Here is a 26,493-nt window from a genome sequence, read left to right on the forward strand (position 1 = left end):
GGTATTACGGGATTGCTCATGGCATGTGCCTAACTCTACAGGCAAAGGTTGCTTCTATGCTTACCATAGCTAGGTTATCTTATGGCTTTTGGGCTACTGAGGTCCTTATGACAACAGTCTACTTGCTTAATAGGACACTGTGTTTGACTTTGGATGGTATTACACTGCATGAGGCATGGAGTGGCATGAGACCCTCCTATGATTACTTAAGGATGTTTGGCTGCCAGGCATTTGTATGTATGCCTATGTCACACAGATGTATCCTCCTTGGTTATGGAGATGGTGACTTTCAGGCTTACAAGTTATGGGATTTGGATGCCCAGTAGGTTATACCAGTAATCATGCTATCTTTTATGAGACGCAAACATCTCTCAAGCCTCTTGATGCGCATTCAGTGCGCTTTATGGTTGATGCTACAGTCATATGTCAGTCTTCCGCTTTGCTGAGGCCGTATACTATCTTGAGACTTTGTTTGACATGTGTCCTAGATTCTGGCCCTTCTTCTATGATTGACTTTGGAGAGTCTATGTGCTCTCAATTGTCTCCTATGTGCCACACTGATGCTATGCGCACTACTCTGATGCTTATGCATTACAGCCTTGCACCCATGAGTTGTGCTTGCTTCATGAGAAGCATTCTTGGATTGCTCCGTTGTATGGAGCTACGGGATCTCTTATCTCCTAGATGTCATGGACTCAAGGATACTTGACTCTTCTCTCGGAGAAGTTACTATATGTATATCATCTACATCACGTGTGTTCAAGGCCTATTTATAAATATCCTTATATGTTAATTTTTCCTAAATAAAACATAACCCTTTTCTATTCAATTTGTAAATAACCCCTTTATATTACACCCTTTTCTATGTGAAAAATGTAAAAAAATGGTATTTTAAAAATAGCTTATTTTGAACCCATGTGATGTACACATATATTCATGAGTAACTTGCCCGAGACTCTTCTTTCATAGAGGTTCTTGCTTATTGCACAACTCGCTTTTCGATTGGGCATTGGGTGAGATGTCGCGATTCCTCACATCTCTTTTCCTTTTTTCTTTGTTTTTTCACTCCCTGGCCCATTGGCCTTTTAGTGGTGGGAGGTTGTTGGGGGTAAAAGGCCCTTGGGCCTACCTGTGTACACTGATCGCCCATATTCTTTATTCATATATATGAGATAGTGCAATAAGGCTGTCATATATATATCATTCTTGATAGCACCTACATTGTGTGTGCTCTTCTCTCCCGCATCTTCCTCTTCTCCTTCTCCACTGCCATTGCATCCCCTTCAAGGCTAGCTCTTAGATTAAGAGTAGAGTCCCTTCCCACATCAAGCAGTCCAACCATACATATTGGCAATGCTTTGGCAAAGTGGTATCAGTCAAGTGTAGTACATGGGGTGCCCATGGTGGTTTGCAACTAGACAGAGTGAAAAATTACTAGAATTCCCTAGGGCTCCTTAACTAACAATGCTAGATAGGCTTCCCACTGTTAGATCCCATATTAACTTAGATGATATAGAAAGTCTCTAGTTTTCTTAATCCTAGGGATTACATTTCCAAGCATATCCAGCTAGTGTTCCACTTTGCACACCCTTTCTTGGATAGTGCAATCACTCTCCTACCTGTACTAATTGAAATTTTGCACCAGAAACATAAGAGGTGCTTCCTAGTTTCTCTAGTGTTATAAATAGTTAGGGCATGTCAAAAACACCAAATAAAGTAAGATAAGAAGTAATATTACATAGTGCTTAGTTTATGATTCATGTTCTATGTGCACTTTCATATATTGACACCCTATATTAAATTAAAAAGTGCTAAACATTTAATTTTTAGCATATTTTTACTTAATTATTCAAGTTAAGGCATCGTGTGGAAGTATGGTGGATTTGAGCCATAAAATTCTGCTAGTCTATAAACTTCAAATTAGTCTCCACAATTTCTTTGGGTATTTCTATTGGCTATACAAAGTTCAACTATGATAATAACCAATATTCTTCAATTGATCCACATGAGAGCTTCAATGCTATAAGCATAGTGTGCAATCTAAGCAAAGGAGGGTTCAACTCCATACCTTAAGTTGTCGACATAACACTATACATATGTGTGTGGATGGGTGGGTGTGCATGCATGTATGCTTTGCTTAACTTCGTATGTAAAGATGTGGATATTAGCACATATATGTGTGTGTAAAGATGGGAATGTGTGTGTTTTTGTGGATGAATGTATGAATATGTACATGCATTCATTGTGTAGTTAGGACCATCACCAAATCACTTCTCCTCTTTGCTTCCATTTGTGTGGATCTCAAATCTACAATCTTAATTAATTCTATAAGATGGATGAACTCTAAAGAAAGGGCATTGGGAAATAAGAAAGCAAAATATATCAAGCATAACATTGGAACACCAATGATATAAATAGCCAAATTTACATGTAATGTTTATCTTTGTCATTGTTCTTTAGTGATACCATGTCTACTTTTAGGAATTATAAATGATAGTCCACTAAGCAAGCCAAGATGCATGCAATAGTGGGACTAAAGACTCTAATATAATGGATACAATGATCGTAGCCCTCCACGAACACAGAAAATGTAGAAAAGGAGAGCATGATTGCTATCTTGAATTTTGTTGGGGGTTAAAGGTTGCATGTGCCTATTTGCCTACATTTACTTGTACTCATTGCCCACACACCTATACACTACAGGTGGTGGCTGTCCCTCACATTGCCACTTTATTCTTTATTCTTTACATGACAATATAATAAGGAAAGGCAAGTCACACATTGTGATTGTTGGAGTTTCCACACATCGTCTTGCTCTCTCTTGCTTGAACCTCCATAGCTCTTTCCACTTGTTTTCCCACTCATACTCCACCTTTAAATCGGAATCAAAGTGGCATTCAAGGAGCTTCTTCAATATTACATTCAGCCTCGGAAGAGAGCTTGACTTACAGCTTTCATGGTAGCCACACACTAAGGTATGCGTACGTCTACTGAGTTTCCCTTCATCAAGGTTTGTTCCAACCTTGCTCCTGACCTCCCAAGCAATAATTCAAGCTCCATCAAGTACGATTGTGATAATTGCAATAGTAAAAGCCTCAAAGATGTCTAGTGTGATTTGTGCTAGGTATATTGGTTGCTTCCACTTAGTTCTCTTCAACCATTTCCATCTTGTTCTAGGTCTTGGCTTCCTCTAGCATTGAGATTACTTACTCGACAGCCTCTTCGAAACTTGTGGCTTTGATCTTGAGCACTTCTTGAAGGATTCTAAAGTCAGACATTGACCTTCAGTTCACGACCATGTCTATTATTCATTGTTTGGACATCAAGCATTCACTTGTTTGGACATCAAGTATTCACTTGTTTTATGCTCTATTGATGCTTATGGGGCCCATTTCTTGTGGCTAGATGATGCATTGATGCTTGGGAAAGGATTTTGGGCTGATTAGAGCTTGATTAGCTCAATTATTGTAGGGTTTACTAATATAACAAACTTTGGAGAGTAAGCATTCACAATGCATGTCTATGTACTGAATGCCTACATGCTATTTGGGTATGCTACATGGTTATCATTAATGCTTGGCATTGATCATTGTACTCGAATATACTTATCGCAAACATTGAGCCTTGGATTTGAGCTTGATTGGTTGCATTTGGGCAGTGGCTATTTTTTTGAATGATTTTTCGTATATTGTGAGCTTTATTTTACTCTTGGACACTCCATATTTTCTTCCAATCAAAGTACTTAGTATTTTCTTCACTGGTGGATATATGCATGGATTGCATATTGATATGCATTTGTATACTTGACATCTTAGATGTTTTGACAGTCTTTAGTATTCATTGGTTTACATTGTGACTTTATACTGTTAGTTGCATTATAGATCTTGATCGCTACTTGAATTTTCTTGGTAGTGAGAGCTTACTATTTTGTATATTTTCTTATAGCTATATATTGATTTACTACTTTTTTATGGACATCGATGCTAAAAATTAGATTTGAGCAGTTTCCTTAACAGTAGACACTTATACTAAACACTTTAGAGCTTCTTGCTTGTGGATAATAGCGTATTAGCTCCATTTTCCGCTTGTTGCATGATTTTTAGCTTGGTTTTGGGATTGTTGCTACTACTATAGTAGCTCGTATTCTCTTTGTTTGGTATACATAATGGCCGGTGCTTCAAATGCTTCCAATGGCAATGCTATCTTTAATATAGAGAAGTTGGAATCTGGTAATAACTTCAAGTATTGCAAGACTCGGATTTGGTAGATATTGATGTAAAAGAAGCAAGTCAAGCCATTGAAATTAGAGGCATAAAGCAAGAACTTTATGGAGCAAGCCATATAGATCCCGCAACCAACCTTGAGGTGCTCCACTAGAGTTTCATGTCCTCTTACTCAATTTGAGCCCTCTATCCATTATGTCATGGTGATAGACTTTGGTAAGCCTCTCATAAGGAGGCTATGCACAAAGATGATAGTCACTCTTGGTAGAGGGCAATGTAGTCTTAGTTTTGACCTCCAGGGGTGCACTTATAAGAAATAATCTATATAACGTGTGTTCAAAGGATATTAAGAAATACCCTTTCTTTACATCCTATAAGGCCATAAAATGATTTCACAAAATTTTTTCAAATCGTAATTAAGAAATCACTTTTGTAAATATAATTGTGTAAATTTTACTAAATAAAATACTCTTTCTTTTGAACTCATGTGACATATTATATGTTTTATAAGGTGCGTCCCCCCAAGAGTTTGACCCACTATAGAAAAATTGTACATTAGATTTTAAAAGGTGGAGCAATAGTAGAAGCAATCACCTCTTTGATGAAGTGATAATGGATCTCAATACGCTCGGTCTTTGCATGAAAGATTGGATTTTGTGTTGATTGAATGACACTTAGAATGCAATGTAGTAGTCATACTCATACCAACAGATGTCCTAATCATAAGGGTTAGCCTTATTGGTCGAAATGTAAGTCTTGATAGTAGACAAGGCTATGCATTTCTACACATTGGACATCTAAGAAATATCATTCCCAACAAAGGTGAAGACATAGCCAAAGGTGGACTTCCTACTAGCTGCATGTCCTACATAATTAGTGTCCATGTAGCCATAATTCTAGTATCCTAGCCATCATAGCAAATACACATATATGCAATGTCCTTAAGGTATCTCATGATATTCTTCACCATGTTTGAAAGTTGCCTGCTAGGTGTAGCCATTTAATGAGCCACAACTCCAACTGCAAATGCTATGTTAAGTCTAGTGGCTATCATGGCATACATCAAGCTACCCATCATAGATGCATACAAGATATTGGCCATCTTAGCCTTCTCACATCTGACTGATGACAATCTGCCTAACTACCTTCACATGAGAAGGTGATGGATAGCCAATAACCTTACCACCCTACATATGGAACTGCTCAAGGGCTTTATGAATGTACTCCTTGTGTGATAAGTAGAAGAGTCCCTTTGAGCAATTGCATGTAATACACATACCAAGTATATGTGAGGCATGTCCAGTGTCTTTCATCTCAAAGCTCTTATTGACCTGAGTCTTCAAAGCATCTAGCTCATCATAAGCACTTGTAGCAATCGACATATCATCAACATATAGTACTAAAATGATAAGGTTACCATCATGGACCTTCTTTCTATAAAGACATAGATCCATATTACTACAAGAGTAACCTCATGAATGCATAAAGGCATCAAACTTATAATGCCATTTCCTAGGTGCATGCTTAAGTCCATAAAGACTTTTCCTCAACTTGCATTATGAAGGAAAGCCGTTTTCATATCCACCTGATACAAATTGAGATCCATATGTGCATTAAACATCAAGTAGTCATTTGGATCACAATAGAGAAAATCTCATCAAAATCAACTTATTTCTCTTGCTTAAAACCCTTAGTAACCAATCTAGCATTATATGCTAGCTTAGAGTGACCAAGGGTACTCTTCAACTTGCACATCCACTTACATGGCACTGCATGTTTCCCATTGGTTAAAAAATCCCATGTGTGATTTTTTTGCAATGAAATATACTTAGATTTTGCATGGCCCTCTCCCAAGAGTGACTATCACCTCTGCGCATAACCTTGTCATAAATGAGAGACTCACTAGCATTTTTCACCATGACATAATGCATAGAGAGCTCAAAATGGTTACGATGATGTGAAACCTAGTGGAGCACCTTAAGATTGGCTATGGGATTTGTACGGCTTGTTCTCTCTATTCAACATTATGATCATGCATACTAGGTAGATCCTAGGCCACTACATCAATAATTGTAGTAGGTGATTTGGTTGTACTGTAATAGGAGGCTCCTTTTGAAATATCACCCTGTGGACCTCAATCACTTGCTCTCGTATCATATAAATCTTTTCCTCATGGAATATAATATCATGGCTACCAATAACTTTCCAAGTTTGCAGATCCCAAAGGTGATAGCCATCTCACTTGCATCACCATATTCAAGATGATGCATTTGACGACCTTTGGATCCAACTTATTGCGCTTGTCTTTGGAAATAGGGTAGAAATCCTCACATCTAAAGACTTGCAAGTGTGTATCTAAGGGAGGTTTACCAAACCATACCTCCTCTGTAACTCTACCACCATGAGTAGTGCATGGAGATCTATTAATGAGATTCATGAGAGTAGTTATTACCTTAGCCCACAAGTACTATGGTAAGTCTATATGACTAATTATACTACAAACTCTTTTCTGAATAGTCCTATTCATGCGCACTATAATACCATTCTGGGGTGGGGTGTATAGGGCAATCAATTGATGCTTAGTACTCCTCTCATCACAAAGCTACTCAAGAGCCTTAGAGAGATATTCACCCCCATTGTTAGATTGTAGGCATTTTAGCATGTGTAAAGATTGGTTTTTAACCATGGCAAGAAAGCATTGACAAGTTGGCAAGACATAAATGGGGTACTTTATGTAGACATAATACTACATGTGTGCCTAGATGTAATGAGGTGGATCCAATTTTTGCTTAATAGGATACACCCAAACCTTATGCGAATAATCTTCTATAAATGTAACAAAGTACTTCACACCACCCAATGACCAACAGGGCATGGAACTACAAATATTTGAATGGACAAGAGTGAAAGACATCCACACGTATATAGTTGGATTTTTTATGAGAGTTACGTGTTTTTTTGCCATAAAGATAGAGTAATCAAGAGGTGGAAGATATTGCAAATGAGTGAGTACTTTTATTCCTTTCAAAGACATGTGCCCAAGATAGTGATACCAGAGAGATACATGTGGAAGATCGATCACAGCCAAAACATGGTAAACAAATCCATAGACAAGCAAGGGACAAAGGCTACCAACCTTGGCACATCAAGCAAAAACAAGACTACCACAAGTGATCTTCCATGTACAATGATACATGCCATTATCTAGGTGTCTAGTTGAGATAAGGCTTTGAGTCAAAGTACATGACGTACATCACAAAGCACAAAAGGAGCACCAGTACCAAAACTCACATTAGCTATGCCAATGATATCTCCCAGTATGATAGAACTGGTAATAATACAATAGCTACCAAACCAATGATGATGTGGGGTAACATGAAATAAAGCCTCTGAATTAGGAAGCCAACACTAAGAGTAAGAAGATAGAGCATTGATCAATTGAGTAGCATTAAGTGATGAAGTAGCAAGTGTGCAATCATTGGAATTGTACGCCAAGAATTTTATTTCCTCTATCTTCACATTGCACTTAGGCACAATGCTATAATCATTAGAAGATTTAGCATTATCCTATGATTTTCCCTTGTCTTTCTCATTGCACTTATCATTGTGTATTTTATGGCATAGTGGCCCAATGTGACCTTGTTGCCCACAAGAACGACATGTCAAAGCATACTTTACGACCACAAGATTTAATGCGAGACTATCCATGAGACTTAGCTGAGACCTTTTTGAGTCTCTATCACAAGAAAGCACGAGAAGTGTAGATTGCATCAATATTCTTTATGTTCACTTATTCTAGTAACATCACTACATTTAAATCTATCTTTAGGAGAGTCAACACTCATAGTAGTATGGAATGTATCCCATTGTGACAAGGAAGAATAAATACTTTATGTTATCCTCAAATTGAATGCCTTGTGAGATAAGTTGGTTGAAAATAGAGTGAAGCTCATCCAAATGAGTAGACATAGAAGTGTCATGCTTCATGCGAAGATCCATAAGCTTCTTCAACCAATACAACTGAGATGCAGGGTGCTCTACTTATCATAAAGATCACATATCTTTTTCCATAAATAATATGTCCCACCATTAGTTGCAATAACATTGAAGTACACATGCTTAGATAAAAATAGTATGATAATGGACTTACATAACTCATCAATCTCATCCCAATCATCTCTATCCCAATTTTTTGGCTTTATATCCTTGGCTTTTGATGTCCTAACTTGCTTCTTTTCACCAATACCTACCATATTTGAGTGTTCCAATACTGGAAGTTATTACCATCCAACTTCTCAATGTTGCAAATAGCATTGTCACACTAGATGCATTTGAAGCACCTGTCATTATGTTTGCAAATGACTACAAAGTAGAAGAGTATGGACTATTGTAATTATAGCAAAATAATTACCAAAATGAGCCAAAAGAAAGGGTAAGATGTGAGAACTAAAGAGTATATAGTGTCCATAAACAATAGGAACTAGGGTACTCAAACAAAGAGTATATACCTGTCCAAAAACACTAGATGTTACAGTACTCAAACAAAGGATATGCTCTCAAAGAAATTGCTCAAAAACAAATTTCAACATTTTTGTCCATAAAATCGTAGTAAATGACTATCCATCTATAGGCAAATGGCCAAAAAGAATGACTCCCATTGCCAAGAGATCTAGGTAGCAATCAAACTGTAAAAGCAACTAGTCGTGTAGCAACTAAGTACCAAGAACTATCAAAATATCAAGATATCAATCATTGTCAATGGATTGTCAGTAATGGATACATGGGATATGCCTCTCACATACTTGGTATATGTATTACATGCAATCGCTCTAACGGGCTTCTTTACTTGTCACGGGAGTATATTTATAAAGTTCTTTAGTGGTTCCATATACAGGGTGGTAAGCTTATTGCCTACCCAAAACCTTCTCACTTCAAGGTTAGTCTCGTAGACTATATGATGAGAGGGCTGCGATGGCCATGATCTCCTATGCATCCATAGTAGTGGTGGGCACCTTGCTGTATGCCATGATAGTAGCCACTAGACCTAACATAGCATTTGCAGTGGGAGTTGTGGCTCATTATATGGCAACACATGGTAAGCAACATTGGGAGAACGTGAAGGGTATCATGAGATAAATTAAGGGTATTGCAGATATGTGCATTAGATCTTGCAATTTGGCCTTACTTGAGTTGAGGCCATTACCGAAAGGCTTAAGGTCTTTAAAATTTGTGATTCAACCTTACACGAGCAGAGGCCATCGAAATTTGGTCTTTAATCGAGTTGAGGCCATTACCAAAAGGGTTACTAAGAACAAAGGGAGAGTATGATCCATGCATCGACATCACACTCATATTTATGTATTAATTGATATTAATGGACTAAGAATGGAGTTTTATTTATACTTTGTGTTAAAATGTAGCTGTCAAAATAATAAAAGGATCAACAAATAAAAAATATGATAGCCAACACAATATCTTAGAAAGAGAGTCTTCAAAAAATAATAAAAGCACCAATAATATCATCTTTATGTTGTCATGCAAATTTACGAATTTTCACTCAAACAACTAGAATACTAAAGTAATTTTTGATAAAAAAGAAGTATTTCAAAGGACCTTAGTTCAAGTTTGTATATTGTTGGGATTGGACTTCGTGTATGCCGGATTGGTAGTTAGTGAAGCTGGGTCAAGGTAGTATTAAGGATTGCACAATATGGGTGGAAATTCTAGACTTGCTCACATATTTGAGGAGCATGCTTCCCAACATCATCAAAGGTTTTCAAAAACCTTTGTACATCCCTTTGTTGGTAAGCCCGCCCAAAACTAGCTGTTGCCGACTCTAGGATACACAAGAAGCCAAAATCCCTAGTTTTGATGTGCCTTATGTTAGGGAGTTCAAGTTTAAGCTTGCTTGGATTAAATCTACAAGGTCATGCCACAAGTGTGGGCTTTGGGGGCATTTCTGTGAAGGGGGCTCAAATGCCAAAGATAAACTTGAAGAGAATAAAATTCATGCTGACAGAAGGTCTTAGTCTAAAGTGGTCAAAGGCAATAGCATGGAAGGAAACTTTAGAGAAGAGTACATAGAAGTTGATGCACTTAGGCAATGTTGCAACAAACTCCTTGGGTGTTGATGAAAAAAATTCTCAAAATAGAAAATGCTACAAAACCTTGGGCCTCACCCGATCTCATGTACTCTTTTCTTGAGCTAGTTTCATCCTTATTAACCAAAGCTTTTGTAGGGGTGCCATGTGTGTGCCTTTGGCTTCCCCCACAAAAAGTGAGTGTGCTTGCACCTATGCCCATGCACCCACCTATAAATACTATGTGCTTGTGTGTCTACCTGTGATCCCACTTTTGTGCACTTGCAAATGAATTTAGGGCCTTGCTTATGCACAAATGGTCTGCTTGTCTGCACCTTATGGGCTTGCCCTTGGTTACAAACCCCCATGTTTTGGGGGGGGGGAGGGGGGGGTGGTGGTTATTATTATTATTATCACTCTATGCTTGCTCTTTAGATGTGGGTGTATGCCACACACACACACCCTCACCCTCTCTCTCTCTCTCTCTCTCTCTCTCTCTCTCTCTCTCTCTCTCTCAGCACCTAGGCACATGCAAACCTCCATTTGGTCTCTAGTACGTAGGTTGTCTATTAGACTACGTCAAAATCACAAATACAACTCTACTTAATGTGTATTGAAGGTAACTTGACCCTATTAGCCACAAGCTAGAGTTAAGGGCACACGAGATTTGCACCCAATTATAAGGGAAGGACCATGTGGCCTAAAGATGTTGGCTATTGGACCTTGTCGTAGCCCCGCAGAGATGGTGTTTGTTTGATAGTTTACGATTGGAAGTGTGATGTTGGCTTCTCGTGTGCCATGCTCTCCCTCTCTCTCTCTCCCTCTGCGAGGACAAATCCCTCCTATATGTCTATATGCAAGCACACACACGCATACTCCCCCCTTCCCCTAAGCCCTCCCTGCAACCACAATAGTTGGTGTTACACTAAAGACTATCATTAAGCATTCATAGAGTCGGTGATCCATAGCCATCAAGGTCAGTAGTGGCACCAAGTACGGGGAAACAAGGGCACATTGATGAATTCGATCGGTAGGGGCCTGCCAAAGAAGTTGTTGTGTAGGCCTGCGAGCATGTTGCTACAAACATTGTGAGGCAGAGTCTGCCCAACTACTATTGGCATGTTGGTTGAGATGTTACCGGAGAGGTTGAGGTTGGATCAGGTCATAGGTATTCTGCAATAATACACAATTTGTTTCAAACTTCAAAACGACTCTCTCTCTCTCTCTCTCTCTCTCTCTCTCTCCATCATACCAGTACGAGTCAATTTTCCTCTCCTACTTTTACAATCTTAATCTTGATTTTGAATAGCTTGCACTTCCACAACTTTACTCTCTCTTGCTCTACTATAGTATTTGTTGGCATAGCATAATTGAGATTCACATCATGAAGGTTGTATCTGGACATGAACTGAGTAGAACCTTAACACTGTTTTTACTTCACTCTTGCTTTGATATCTAGACATTTTCACTTCACTCACTTTGTTGGCACTACATAAATTAAAAGGAGACCATAGCTTCAAAGTCAAGAAGCCTTTTGTCTAAGTTGTTTGAATGATGGGAGTATATTAAAGGGAACAACCGCTAATGTTGCGTTCACATGAGATTTTAGAATGAAAGGACAAGCAAAGAATTTGTGGCCATGATAATGCACTCATCTAATCTACACACCAGCATGCAAGATAGACTAGCATACACACCAGAGTTTCATATGGACCCAAGAGTTCATATACACTGTCAAGCAAGGTTTTGAAAAATGCATTTCAATTCTTTTCCTGGTGTCATATCAAATGTTAGTATCCTGTTTAACCGGACAAAATGTCACTCATTGCTAGAAGTTCCATGTCAAAAGAGAATTTACAGTTTGGTGATCTGAAATAGCAGATAACTGCACACGTGTATCTACTGCTAGACCATCCATTGGAAAATACAATGTGTTACAATGCGCCCATCCTAGCAAGAATGGGAAAAAACATGTTTGTGGCTGGTCAGTACCATGCCCTTGCAGCTGTATCAAATTCTGTAATTCTCAAAACATGATACAATCTTACTTGAAGATTTTGGACCAGAGGTACACAAAGAAAAAGCATATCAGAGCAAAAAGTACCACATGTACTAAATGATTGGAGCCCTGCTGGATAATGCGCCTGTTCAATCTTTTCATAGTATTCTTTAGTCCAGCCTGTGCTTTCAAGACAGTAGATTCCTGCATAGGAAAGCAATTGTGCAAAACAGTAGTATTTTGTCAACCATGGAACTCAGCAGAAGATTAAGATACTCAGTTGAAGTTTTCAAACAGCACTGAATCTAGAGTCGGGCATATACCAGTTGAGTGAGTAAATCACTATGGTACTTTGATTCTGTTTCTATTGCCTGAGCCACCTGCAACAACAGCATCTTTATAAAAGACCTGACATCACACTTTGGCAAGGACATTCCTAACCTGTGCTTACCCCCTTCAGACTTTTCACTTTACTGTGTAGTCCTTCAATTGCTTCATCGAGATCTCCCTGTAGTGGATCAACCCTTACTTGCAATTCATTGCTTGTTACTGGCAGCCTAGTGTTCAAACCTTGCCTGGAAAGTGCAACAAGTCACATGGATCAGCATACCTTGAAGAATTATCTAACTTAATAAAGTCCAAGTATCTGTAGTAGCAAACTTTGACACCACTTTATAACTTACCAGTAATCAAGATGTAACAATCACACCTTGCTACTAACTCATTGAATGACGCAAGCCAAGTGATCAAATTTTATGTTCTCCCCATGATGCTAGATATTAATCACCCAAACCACACTGGCTACATACTAATCACAATTTAATTGGGTTTCATTTGCAGACTTGATAAGCAGCACAAACTCCCTTATTTATTTGTAAAAACTGATTCAAATTGTTACCCTTCAAAGAATTAATGGTCCTAAATTTGATAATATAAAGCTTAAAAAAACATGTTTTTCTGGCTTGGTTATCTTCACTTAAAGATTTCAATCTTCTCCATTTGTACACCAATAGCACTCCTTATCTTCTGGGGATGTATAAAATTTGTAAGAAATCGTTAAGATAGATAGCTAATGCATACAGATCCCGTTTTGTCTATTTTCATACCTCTATGTTTTTGCTTTTGAGTGCTTGATTCTCCAATTTGGCAACAGAAGGATGGCCCTGGTACAACCAAGCTCTTATCAGGTTCTCTTTTTCTGCTAAGTGTGTTCTCTGTTCATGAATTGAATAGAATTGGCAGACTTGGCAATCCTTGCACTGCTTGGCAAGAGCCGCATGAATGTGGGAGGGTCAGCCCTTTGATATGTTCAATTGGGAACCAAGCCATGGGACCACAAGGAGCTCAGACATATGGGAATACCATAGCCTGTGGTTTGCTACACTAAATGGAACCCCAACTCGCTCATTGTGGTTTCTTTCCGCTCCACCCAAACTACCATGAAAGGGTTTGTATGATGTATCCACGAGATGTTGCCAATTCTGCCCTCCTCCACACCCCAAGCCGGCCCCTGGCCCCAGGAAAAGAGAAAAAAGAAAAAAACAACAAGAGGAAAAATAACTCTTTATGCAAGTAATGCCAGAAGGGTCTGTTATGATTGGACTTTACCACTTCCTTTTTCCTTAGAAGGAGACTGAGCAAAGAAATCGGAATGTGATCCATGTTTAGGATCTAGGATGATCTAGGAGTTGTAGCCTAAAGGAGATGGAGCTAACCTAAGGCAAAATGCAGCCTGAAGAAGTCACCAGGATGAAGGCCATAGCTATGGATGGCCACTACGCACTGGAGTTGATAAAACAGCAAACTAGAATAAAGCGCTGGCTAGAGGAGTCACTGGACTGATGGGCACCGACAAAGGATCACCATGGTAGCAACTAGAGGAGTGGAGCTGTTGTAGACAGGAAGGTGCTTGCAGCTTGATGGATGGAGGCTGAGATGAATTGGGGTAACCTACAAAACAAGGGATGGAGCAAGTGGCTGACCAATCTCCTATTTACAGATGTGAATCCCAAAGTTTGAGTGTTTGCTTATGGGACAAAAACTTTGGTAATTTTTGAGATTTGGACCAGTCTTAATGAGCCAATTAAGGCTTAATGTCTAATGCACCTTTTTTAGCTTAAAATCTTGGTGATGGCTAAATCACCCACTACTTGGATATCCATGATCCTATCTAATGGTTATTGTTGTACTTTGCTGACTCATTATTACTGTATATTTTATTGCACTAATCACCCATGATTTAAGAGGGTATTAGCAAAGTGCATCTCATGTGTGTGTGAACCTGGGCACTTACATGCCTTTCAGTATTTTATGCCAGAGGTTTTGTGGTTGGCCGACCCATACTTTTAGGCATCCTGATGGCTGGCCGGCTAGTCATCTTTTCTGGCATTATTTTCAGCTTATTTATAGGCCAGCTCCTCCTCCTCAGTTACTCACTCAAATACTCATCCTTTAGCATAGTTGCTTCCATTTGGAGAGAGGGAGACTAGTGCACACTACCTGTGACTCAATGCTTGAGCCTTTGTACTCTTCTTGTGCCTTGGTATATAGATTTCATCTCCCGAGCATACCCTCTTTAAGTTCTTGTGTTCTTTCACTATTGTTTGTATTCTTACAATCTATTACAGTAGAGTCTCTTTGCTCCCATTGCTGCACACTTTTCTAACACATTGAAGAGAAGTTGAAACACCCTCTTCTCTTTAACAATCTTTTGAGATCTCTCAATCGGAACAAGCTAAGGAGATTGTTGCCACAATTGATAATTGATTCACTTTCTTTTATTCCATGAAAATTGGTTCGCTTTCTTGGATCTAGTTCATGTTGGACCAAGAGGGGCATAGTTGAGAGAGATGGAGGTCGGGCTTGAGTGAGCGTGAGAGTGTGACGACTAGAGAGAGTGTAAGCAAAGTGAAAGGTACGAGTTGATGCGAGTGTACCAACAATGTGTTGTAAAGGGTGCATCCACATGTACAATGTGAGTGTACTATACACAGAGGTTACCGGGCCTTTATATCCCAACAACCTCCCACTTAAAGGTCCGAGATATGAACCTCTAGCTAACCAACTCCCACTAGTCGAATGCAATGCTCGAGCTAAGCTTTGCTTAGACTTTTAGTGCGAACATCTATAGGGTTATCTTGTGTTTTAATCTTGGTCAATGTGATTTGACCGTCTTCCAAAATCTGTCTGATGAAGTGATATCGCACATCTATATACTTTGTGTGTGAATGATACATGGCATTCTTAGCCAGATACACAACACTCTGGCTATCACATCCCAAAACTGCAGTACCCATAGACACGCCGAGATCATCTACAAGTCTGCTCAACCATATAGCTTTCTTAGAAGCTTCAGTAGCTGACATGTATTCAGCTTTAGTGGTACTTAGTGCAACAATGTTCTGCAACTTGGAACACCAAGAAACAGCCCCACCAACAACTGTAAAGACATACCCACTCGTGGATCTACGAGTATCCAAGTCACCTGCCATGTTTGCATCACACTAACCCTGCAAACTAAGTGCAGCCTGCCCATAGCAAATACTTTTTCTTTGTGTACCCTTAAGGTATTGAAGAATTCACTTGACAACCTCCCAATGTGCTTTGCCAGGATTTGACATAAACCTGCTAACAACTCCCATTGCATGAGCAACTTCTAGACGAGTAGCAACCATGGCATACATAAGAGAGCCACAAGCTGATGCATAAGGAACTCCCTTCATAGCATTTGCTTCCACGTCATCTTTCGGGCTGTTGGCTTTGCGAAGCTTAAGATAAGGAGGTAAGGGTACCCCAAAAGGCTTAACTTCAGCCATGTTGAATCTGTCCAATACCTTTCCAATGTACTTTTCTTGAGATAAAAACAACAATTTTTGCATTCTATCTCTACGAATCCTCATGCCCAAAATATGCTTTGCATTCCCCAAATCTTTCATGGAGAAAGCTGATTTCAGCTGATTTTTGAGAGCATCCAAGCTAGTCTTTCTTTTCCTAGCTAGTAACATATCATCCACATACACAACAAGTATGATGGGGCTGCCATCTGTATCCTTTTTCATGTACAAGCAATGATTTGCATGGCTGCATGTAAACTCATGAGATAGGATAAAAGTGTCAAACTTTTTGTACCACTGCCGTGGTGCTTGTTTGAGCACATATAGACTGCATTTTAGCTTACACACCATTTGCTCTTTTCCAGAAACTACAAAGCCCTCGGGCTGTTTCATGTAGATTTCCTCATCAATGTCACCATGCAAAAAAGCTGTTTTTACATCCATTTGATACAACTCTGAATCCAAAACAACAATAAGAGCAAAAAGCACACGTAAAGTGGTCATCTTCACAACACGTGAGAAGACCTCTTGGAAGTCAATCCCTTCCTTTTATGCATACCCTTTGGCAACTAGTCTTGCCTTGTACTTAGATTTCCTATCAACTGTCTTTACTTTGTACACCCATTTGTTTGGAAGTGGCTTCCTTCCCTTGGGTAGTGACACAAGATCCCAAGTATCATTTGCATATAGAGATTTCATCTCTTCTTGCATAGCTAGCTCCCACTTACTGCTGACCTCACATGAATTGGCCTCTTTGTATGAAGAGGCTTACCCTCATCTATCAGCATCACATAATGCAAGGACGGGTCAAACCTATGTGGTTGCCTTCTTATGCGTGTAGACTTGCGTACCCAATGATCAACATTTTCAGGAATTGGGTCTACATCTGGAGGTATATTATTTTCAGCATGTTGTTCATGCTGTACAGCACCTTCATTTCATTTCCAGCACCTGCAATCAACAAGCCTATCTTGCTGTCCATGACCTCCTTGTGCTTCTATTTGCTGTCCATCATCATCTGGCTCAAAAATAACTGGCTGATCATCAGTTTCAGCTTGTGGTATAACACCTCGAGGCTCATTTTCTGAAGTAATGGGTGGCTGCAAAGTCTGAAACTTTACCTTTTTCAGATCTTCATTAGAGGCTAGAGTGGCTTTCAACAATTTTGCCTCATTGAACACAACATTACGGTTGCGAATAATTTTCTTAGATTGAGGCAACCACACTTTGTAACCAAATTTACCCTCATCACCATAGCCCGTGAAGATGCCTTTGGTGGATTTTGGGTCAAGTTTGTTCCTCAGCTCATCCCTAACATATACAAATGCATCATAGCCAAATATGCGTAAATGGTCATATGAGGCCACTTTGCTAGACCAAACCTCCTCAAGGATGCCATTATTTAAGGACATGTTTGGAGAGCGGTTGCAAATGTGAACCGCAATTTTGAGTCTCTCCCCCCAAAATGCATGAGGGAGATTAGCAGTGGATAGCATGCATCGCACTCTTTCACATAAAGTCCTGTTATATCTTTTAGCCATCCCATTTGAAGGACTGTAAGGGGCTGTAAGCTCCCTCTTAATACCCATACAAGTCACAAAAGGACTTGAATTCAATCGATGTGAACTCGCCTCCATTATCAGTTCTCAAGCATTTCAGCTTTCTACCTGTTTAAGTGGTCACAAATGCAACAAAAGTTTTAAAAACAGCAAACACTTCACTTTTCTTTTTCAACAAATACACCCAAATCTTCTTGGAACAATCATCAATAAAGGAGACAAGATATGCAGCACCACCCAACGATTTCACGGGCATACTATATACATTAGAATGCACCAAGTCCAAGACATTGGACTTACGTGAGACACCAGAGTCAAAGAAATTTTTTATTTGCTTTCCAAACTAACACTCATTACAAAAATCAAGTTTAGAGTCTTTTCCATCAACCCTCTTCAGAGAGGTAAGGACATCGAGTCCTTTTTGGCTTATATGGTCTAATCTCTTATGCCATAACTCCAAGTGGCTGCAAATTTCAGCAACTGCAAGAAACTTGCCATTCAAGGCTTTATAGTGCAAGCAATACAAAGTGCCCTTCTTGGTTTCTTTTGCAATCAGCATGGAACCCTTTTTCACTTTCCACAAACCACCACCAAACAGTGTGGTGTAGCCATGCAAGTCAAGCTGACCTTCTGAGAGGCTTGACCAACCAAAGCCTCCGATTTGGAAGCAATCTGTCCCTTCAACTGTTTCTCTTGGTCCAAGACCATAGGAACCAACTCTTCCCACCAAAGAGTTGACTCCCGCGCCTTGATGCAATAAGAGCGGAATAAAAGATACCGAATCGTGGTGGCAACTGGGGTAATAAAGTGATCGCCATGTCTTCGGAGGAAATAGGCTTCCCTGCATTTTGAACCTGCATCTGAAGCTACCGAAGCTTGTTGATGTGTTCCCGAAGAGAAGAAGACTTATTCAAGAACAAGGTCCGCATCTGCACCTCTAAAGAAACCCTCTTCATCAGGGTCATTCAGTTATACATTTGGTCGAGCTCCAGTCATATCTCTCGAGCCACCGTCAAGTGCTCGATGTGAGCTATCATGGGTGTAGTGTAAGACAGAAAAAGAAAAGAACAAATCCTAGCATTCAATTTGTTCCAATGAGACTGGGCCTTGGTCAAATCCGCACGAGCATTGGAAGAGAGTTTGGACTCATCTCTTATCCAGGACTTGTTAATCTCCTCCATCACAAGCTCCGCCAAATCATAAGACTCTAGAATGGCCAACATCATTACCCGCCAGATGCGGTAATTGTTACCATCAAGCTTTTGATCTGATGGAAGAGCCGGTAGGACAGGCATCTTTGTGTCCATGATCGCCTGGAACTCCAAATCAGTCTCTGTAGACATGTTCACCTGCAATGCCTGCACAAACGCAAAATCAGCCCCTCTAACTGTGTAAACGCAACCTCTTAGGGCTGTTTCCTCCACTTCCTAAATCTTCTTCAACCGCCAGAGGCGATGAAAAGGTAGAATCTGTAGTGGAAGGCCTAAAACACAGCCTTCCTTCCCTTCAAACAGCAATAACCTGCAGCAAATTCACCAGCTGGACTCCTTTCCCGCACACCCACACTCGCTTCAGCCTTGTTCCGATGCACAGCCCTCCCGCTCAACTTTGAATGCTGAAAATGCAGCCTTGTGTCGCGATGAAATCTCCTCTTCAGGTAGGTTCTTCAATCAGTCAGTCCGATTTCACCACTCTGATACCATGTCAAAGTGTAGCGATGCAGAAGCGTAGGACAAAGACAAAGAGAGAGTGCACACAGAGAGGAGAGAGAGAGAGAGAAGACAGTGAAACATAAAAAATCTGCAGTGTAGTATGCTGTATAGGAGTGCAGAAATATACACGGGTACAGAGAAAATATCTGTGTGTGTCTCTGCCTTGAGGACCTCTATGTCCGTCAGCCCACGTGCCATCAGTCACAGCAGGCTGTCTCTGTCAGACCTCAAGATCAGAATGTGATCAAAGTGCTGGACTGGCACTGCTATAAATAGCAGTGGAAAAATGCCACAAAAATGATCAAAAAACAGGTCAGCTGCATAAAACAGTCCGACTGCTCCTGTCCCTGACCGACTGCTGATGTGGCACCTGTCTGACTGTGCTGCCTGCTGACGTGGCTCCTCTGCGCTGTCCGTACTGCTGACGCGGCACTCTGCTGTCCAGGAAATGACTGTCTAACAAGGACAGCACCTCAGCTAACTCCAAACATCTGGCAGGCAAAGTGGACTGCAAATCACAATTACAAACCAGAGACTATTGCTAGTAACGTAGCTTGCTACATCTAGACTGCAAGATGGTCATGTTAAAAAGCAGGAAGATGTTTCTATTGTAGAGACAATGACCCAGAATTGGACAGAGATCAGCTGCACTCTCATGGGCAGATTGGGGAGGAGAAGGCACCCAGTGAAGGACTGCCTCATATGAAGGTTCCTATTGAAGAAGGCACCTAATGAAGGGCCAGATTTGTATTCATAAAGCTTGACTTGTTAGCAGGGAAATTCAACCAAGCTAACAGCAAGACTCCAAGTTATCTTGTGCATTGACAATGAGAGGAAGGAGGACACTACTAGTATTATGATAGCCTCCTTGGAAATGTGCATACTCAAGATGACCAATCACTGCAAAAAATCATAAGCAACAATGAACCTACTGGGATCCCCTTATGGGCACCAAACTTACTCCCACTCTTGATCAATGAAAAACTAAACTCACAACTAGAATTGGGCCAGCCTAGCATGCAGATGGTGTCATCCTTTAAACCTGTGCATGTTCATATATAAGTCCCTGCATGATTCATTAAGGGCAGGAAATCAGTGTCAAATATTGGAGGAAGGCTGAAGCTCTAGCTACTTCAAATAAGCTCTGCCTATCTTTACACAGATTCTGAATGCACCAGGAGGATGAGAACGGATGCTTCGGATTCCAACACTCATTCCACTTTGGATACCTCTCATGGTCTGGTAGAAAGACCACCTGTAACGTTGAGCCCATGTATTAGCCATCTTCCTTTGAAGAGTGGCCGGTCTCTCAGATGTCTGTCCCTGTTTTCCTATTGAACAGGGATTTATTCCATCTTCACTTTAGCTATAGCTGAGTTCAGATTCATAATTTGCTTTTCCTGGAAAAAAAAGACTCCATTCATTTTCATGATATTGATGTCTAGTTCAATACTTTAACATCAGTCCCCTACCAGTTACAATAATTCCCATTGTAAACTTACGATTAAATCTTACGCAGAACACCAATAGAACGTAGAACTATTATCTCAACTTCCAGATTTGAGACGGAAAATTGGTCTTGAAACAGAAAAGGGCAAGCAAGAAATTAAGTCTGGCACTTTAACAAGCCAAGAGCTGCATGTGTTACCTCGACCTGTAACTTGAAGCCATGAACAAGCACACTCAGGATGTGGCACCCAGTCGTGTTTATTTCCTACCAGCCTTCAATTTCTGTGACCTTTACCTGTTAAAATAGAATCGCTGATGTTGAAAAACCACAGCGAAACTCTACAACAATGATACCATGCCATAATGCTATTGAAGGCATTCCATGATAACTAAAGATGACTATCTGAATATAACAGTTGAATTGATTTACACAAAAGTCAATATGCCATCCAAGAATGTATAGCTTACACAGGTTATGCAAAAACTTCAGGCAACCATAGAGTTCAGCAGTTCAGACGAAGCTATTGCAAGCTTAAGAGACTGATACCTTCAAATAGAGACAAACGAGAGAGAGAGAAGAGGGGGAGGATGATATTATAATGTTACATGAAGAAGCTCCATACTGATTTAGATTGAGATACTGATAGAAACAAGTCTGGCTAGAAAGAATAAACAAGTGTGGGCATCATATCTCTTTTACCAGACCACAGGGACCACAGGTCAGTTTATGAGATTCTGTGTGTTCCATATTTAGGGTTTATTCCACTTTTTATTTTTGCTATTGCACATTTAGGGACTCTTGTTACCTTCACTTCCCACGATGTTTAGGCAGGAGACCACTCATCCTGAGGAAAAATGTTGGAAGAAGTACCCTCACCTATGCCTAGGGTGAAGGAAGGAGTAAAGGAGTCTAAAGTTAAACTGACCACAACAACAAAGTCTGTCTTCATACATCAATATGAGGTGGAGGACTAGGACTCCGCATTGGCTGCTTCTTCATTAGAGAAGACTTGGCTTGTGGATAGAAGTGCATCAAGTAACATGACCTTTAGATGTGACTAGCTCCAAGATCTCCATGATAGAGTGTGCTCCGTCATGATTGGTGATGATTATTCAGTGTTTGTTTGAAGTCTGGGCACCATTCCTCTTCTCCCCAATCGTCAAGACCCCCATGCAGCAGGCAAAGTCCTTTGCGTGGCAAATTTCGGCTTCAATTTTTTATCTATGGCCTCACTCTGCTTGGCACCCAATTTATTTTCCCTTAGGAGAAGTTTAGGGTGGCGCATGTTTCATCAAGTGATACCATTTGGACTAGTCAACAAGAGGGGTGGGCTCCACAAGCTCACTGCCTTAGCAGCTTGTTCTTCTTCCAAGTTGGGGCTGTTGTGGCATGCCTAGTATGGTCACCTAAATTTCAACTCTCTTCTATAGGCTAGTCATCAAGGTTTGATAAAGGTGATACCATACTTTGCTTCTTGGTGGCCTCCATCGCTTTGCTCCAATTGTCTTAGGGGAAAGCAACATTGGGTGCCTATGCCCAAGTAGACTTCTCATCGGGCTACTACCCTTTTTGGAGTTTGTCCATACAAACTTGTGCGGCCCCTTGTGCACCCATCAGGCATGGCTATCTACCTTATGCTAATTGTGCATTAATTTTCAAGATACATTCCGACTTACTTCTTGAAGCTCATATTGGAGGGGCTCTTTCATTTCTATGAATGGAAGACATCACTGAGAACCAGTTCACCTTCAAGGTATGAGATGTCTATGCTACTATTGGAGGTGAGTTCTACACCTCTGAGTTTGACAAATTTTGTAGGCCACATGGCATTCATACAAAGTTTACAAGTACACCATCAAAGAATGGTGTGGTGAAGCAACAAAATCAAACTATGTTAGAATGGCTAGATCTATGCTTGAACACAAAGGGCTTCCACATAACCTTTGAGCTAAGGCTATTACCACTACTACATATCCACAATGGGCCCCCTACAAAGTGCTATGCATCGGAAGCCACTTTACGAAGCCTATTTTGGGGTCATGTGCTTCAGCACCATCCATTTGCAAGGCTAGTTGATTCAATAGGTGAGTTGTTACACATCCTTTAGTGGATTTTGACTTCCAAAGTTCCCATGACCACTGTCCTGTCATCTTAATCAATCAACACCCTTTATTGACTAGGTTAGCATGCAATTCAGCACCATAACCCAACTTTCAATTTATCCCACATCGCTAGTTCTACTTACCAAAAATGGCCAGCTCCAAGCTTACATTCAACATTGGGGTTCAACAAAGCAACCTCGACTGCTTACCTATTTAAATTTTGAGAATAGGTGGAGTTCATTCCACACCCAATGCCTCTAATCATTTGCTTTACCTGATAGAACTACAAGGAGATCCAGCTATCCTAAGGGAAATTTCGATCATTGGTCCCTCTATCCAAGTCTGACCAACGATTTTCACATCAATATCATTGAAGTGGTTGGATATGATGCCTATGTACATGCGTCAATGATCGAAATTGAAATGAAGCTGCATATGGAAATGAAGAGCTAACATCAAATTAACTATCAGAAGCAAAACTCAAAGAATGAAAACTAGAAGAATATGTACCTAACTTTTTTTGATATCCCAGAGAACATATAGGAATCGGCCCTCTTCAAAATTCATCCCATAGTCAACAAACTGAATTTTATCCTCTTCATTGTTGGGAATAAAGGGCCATCATGCCTTTTAAATGTGCACGGGTGTGAACACACCCTTAGCACATTGTACTTTCATACAGATATCTATCTAAAACCTAAAGTGGTACTCTTGCCATTGTACCGAAAAACGTGTTCACTCTCCACCCTGCTCACTCGCACTCTCTCTATCTCTCTCACTGCATGTAAGGTCTATCTACCTTGATCTCCGTGCCTAACCTTGCCCTACAAACTGGTATCAGAGCCACGATGGTTCGCTCAAGCCACAAGCATTAGTGGCCAGCTGCAAGCCTCACAGACGAGAAGCTGTTGACCAGAGACTATAGTCGCAGGAAGAAGTCGCATACAAATAGCCAACGAACAGGTCATGAAGAAGACTAGCGCGGGTACTCACGATTGGGCGGCAAGTCCAGTAGGGACCAGGCGACAGTTGCTGACGACGACTAGGGAACTGCAGCAGGCACTGACGAGCGCGACTGCAAACTGTTGACAGGCACGACAGCTCCACGGCGACAAGCAACAGCGTGGCAGGCATGGACCAGAGGGTGCGACGTTGCAGGGAACAGCGACTGCATGACGGGCGACGGGGGCATCTAGTTGACACGGCGCGAGGGACAGGCGAACAAGCGCGCGTAAGCACAAGACTTCAGATCTGTGCAAAATCGGCTCAAAATTTTGGGGCTTTTCTCAAATCTGAGGATCTCAATACAGAATTGGACAATCTGACTCTGAAATTGCAAAGTCGATGCACATTTGCCCGGGAATTTTGGGGCTTTTCACATTTTAGTGAAATTCTTTCAATTTCACTGAAAATATTGCACGCAGGACTTGGAAAATTTGGAGATTTGTCCAGATTTCATGCGAGCAAGATGTAACAGTGATATTTGTCTCAGAAATTGCAAGAATTTGTGACATTTTGTCCCCAACATTTGGGGGTTTTTCATGTACATGCACAAATTGGACTGAAATTGACCCAATTTCTCGACATTGAGGCACATTGGACCCCGTGCAATTTGGGGCTTTTACAATTTGGGCAAAATTCGTGCAGCATTTGGTCACTTTATGTACATGTAGGTTGAATTCCGCGCAATTTGGACATCAACACTCGGTGAAATTTGGGGGTTTTGCTGAAATTGCTTTATTTTGGCAAAATTGGACAGTCCTATGCATGACAGAGGAAATGCAAATGTGTGTTTGATGCTTTTGAGCACAAAATTTTGGGGCTTTTGACCATTCGTGTCGAATTTTATGCCCGTGGGTACACGAACAACAGAAATTGCAGGTAAAATTTTGGGATTTCCCATGTAATGTGATGCACATGCCCTTTGGAACAATTGTAATCAGTTGGATAATGCTGTAGCACTTGGTTTGGTGCTTCTGAAAACTGAATTACGGATCTGAAATCTGTACTTATGCGTGGTCATTTATTGTTGATTGGTACTTGTTTGTACCTTGGTCACTTGGGTGACAATTTGGGCCTGCATTTACTGGTTTTTTGGTCACATTTGAGCTGAAAACCATGGCTGGCAGCAATGACAGCAATAATTTGATGCATATAAAGAAGCTTGAAGGCACACATAATTTTGCAGTGTGGTGAAAACAATGCTACAATATCCTGTTACAAAAGAAGCTGGCAAAGCCAATCAAAACTAAAGGGGCAAAGCCTATGGACATGGATCACAACGATTGGGATGAGCTGAATGAGCTTGTACGCTCAACCATAGAGCTATCCATTTCTGATGCCTTGCTCTTCAACATTGAAGGTTTGGATTCTGCATATGCTATATGGACTAGACTAGAAGAAATGTATGCACAGAAGAGTGCTGCAAGTAAAGAGTATTGGCTGAAAAAGCTTATGGATTTGCGTATGAAAGAAGGTACAGCAATGTCTACTCACTTGAGTGAGTTTAACTCCATTTTCAACCAGCTAGTTGCCTTAAAGTTCACGATTGATGAGGAATTTAAGGCTAATTTCTTGCTTTGCACTCTACCAAAGAGTTGGGATACATTCAGAACTGCTATGAGCAATTCTAATGTGATCCTTTTGCATGCTGATGTAGAGAGTGCTCTACTTATGGAAGAGATGAATCGGCAGAACAATGCATCCAGTAAGTCTTCCAGTGCTTTGCATACTAGGGGCAGATCACAGCAAAAGGGCAAATATGATGGCAAGGGACGCAGTAAATCACGTGGAAAAGATGTTGAATGCCATCATTGTGGCAAGAAGGGTCACTTTAAACGTGACTGCTACAAACGAAAGAAAGAGAAAGGAAAAGGCAAGAAGACAAATGACTGCAAGGAAGAGAAGGACAGTCAGCCTAAGAAAAGCAGTGTAAAAATTGAAGAGGTGAATGTAGTCACTCATGATAGTGACAGTGGGAGTGATGTACTCTTTGTCTCTTCATATTTTGGTGCACATGCTCTACTTGCAAATACAGATGATGACATGCATACCTAGATTCTTGATTCAGGTGCTTCCTTTCATATCACCCCTCATCGTGAGTGGTTTTCCACATATACAGGGAATCGACATGGTGTTGTCCATCTTAGGGACAACTATGCATGTGAGATTGCAGGTATTGACAGTGTGCAGTTACAGTTTCAGCATGGCTCTGTCTTTACACTTCAACATGTATGGCATGTACCTCAGCTCAAGAAGAGCTTAATTAGCACAGGGTAGCTAGATGATGATGGTTTTCATACTACCTTTGGTGATGGAAAATGGAAGATCTGTAAGGGATCCAGGGTTATTGCCAGAGGTTGCAAGGATGATACGCTGTATCCACTTCATATATCTAGTGTACATGACCATGTTGTTGCCGTGACCGAGCAGCCAAGTGTTTCTTTGTGGCATGGCCGGTTGGGACACATGAGTCAAAAAGGAAAGAAAGTACTTTCTCGTTTGGGTTACTTGCCTTGTCTTCGTTATGCTGATT

The 26,493-nt window shown here is 40.5% G+C and overlaps 1 protein-coding gene across 3 annotated transcripts in view; it reads right to left on the reverse strand.

The window, feature by feature from the left end:
* Positions 1–12,099: 12,099 nt before the first annotated feature.
* LOC148016418 (bet1-like protein At4g14600) overlaps positions 12,100–26,493 on the reverse strand; it is a 39,822-nt gene continuing 25,428 nt past the window's right edge. For 2 of the 3 annotated variants that reach the window (XM_087664224.1, XM_087664223.1), the window contains 4 exons: positions 21,055–21,150; positions 12,754–12,877; positions 12,626–12,682; positions 12,100–12,506 (listed from right to left, as the gene is read on the reverse strand). In XM_087664224.1, coding sequence (XP_087520350.1) covers positions 12,348–12,506; positions 12,626–12,682; positions 12,754–12,877; positions 21,055–21,077 — 363 coding nt within the window. In that variant the 5' untranslated portion in view covers positions 21,078–21,150 and the 3' untranslated portion in view covers positions 12,100–12,347. The remainder of the gene's footprint in view (positions 12,507–12,625; positions 12,683–12,753; positions 12,878–21,054; positions 21,151–26,493) is intronic. The other variant, XM_087664225.1, reaches the window with a different exon arrangement.

The sequence above is a fragment of the Lygodium microphyllum genome, chromosome 23 (genome assembly GCF_053477565.2).
Source record: "Lygodium microphyllum isolate KBCC chromosome 23, Lygodium_microphyllum_v1.1.10, whole genome shotgun sequence".
NCBI classification, from domain to species: Eukaryota; Viridiplantae; Streptophyta; class Polypodiopsida; order Schizaeales; family Lygodiaceae; genus Lygodium; species Lygodium microphyllum.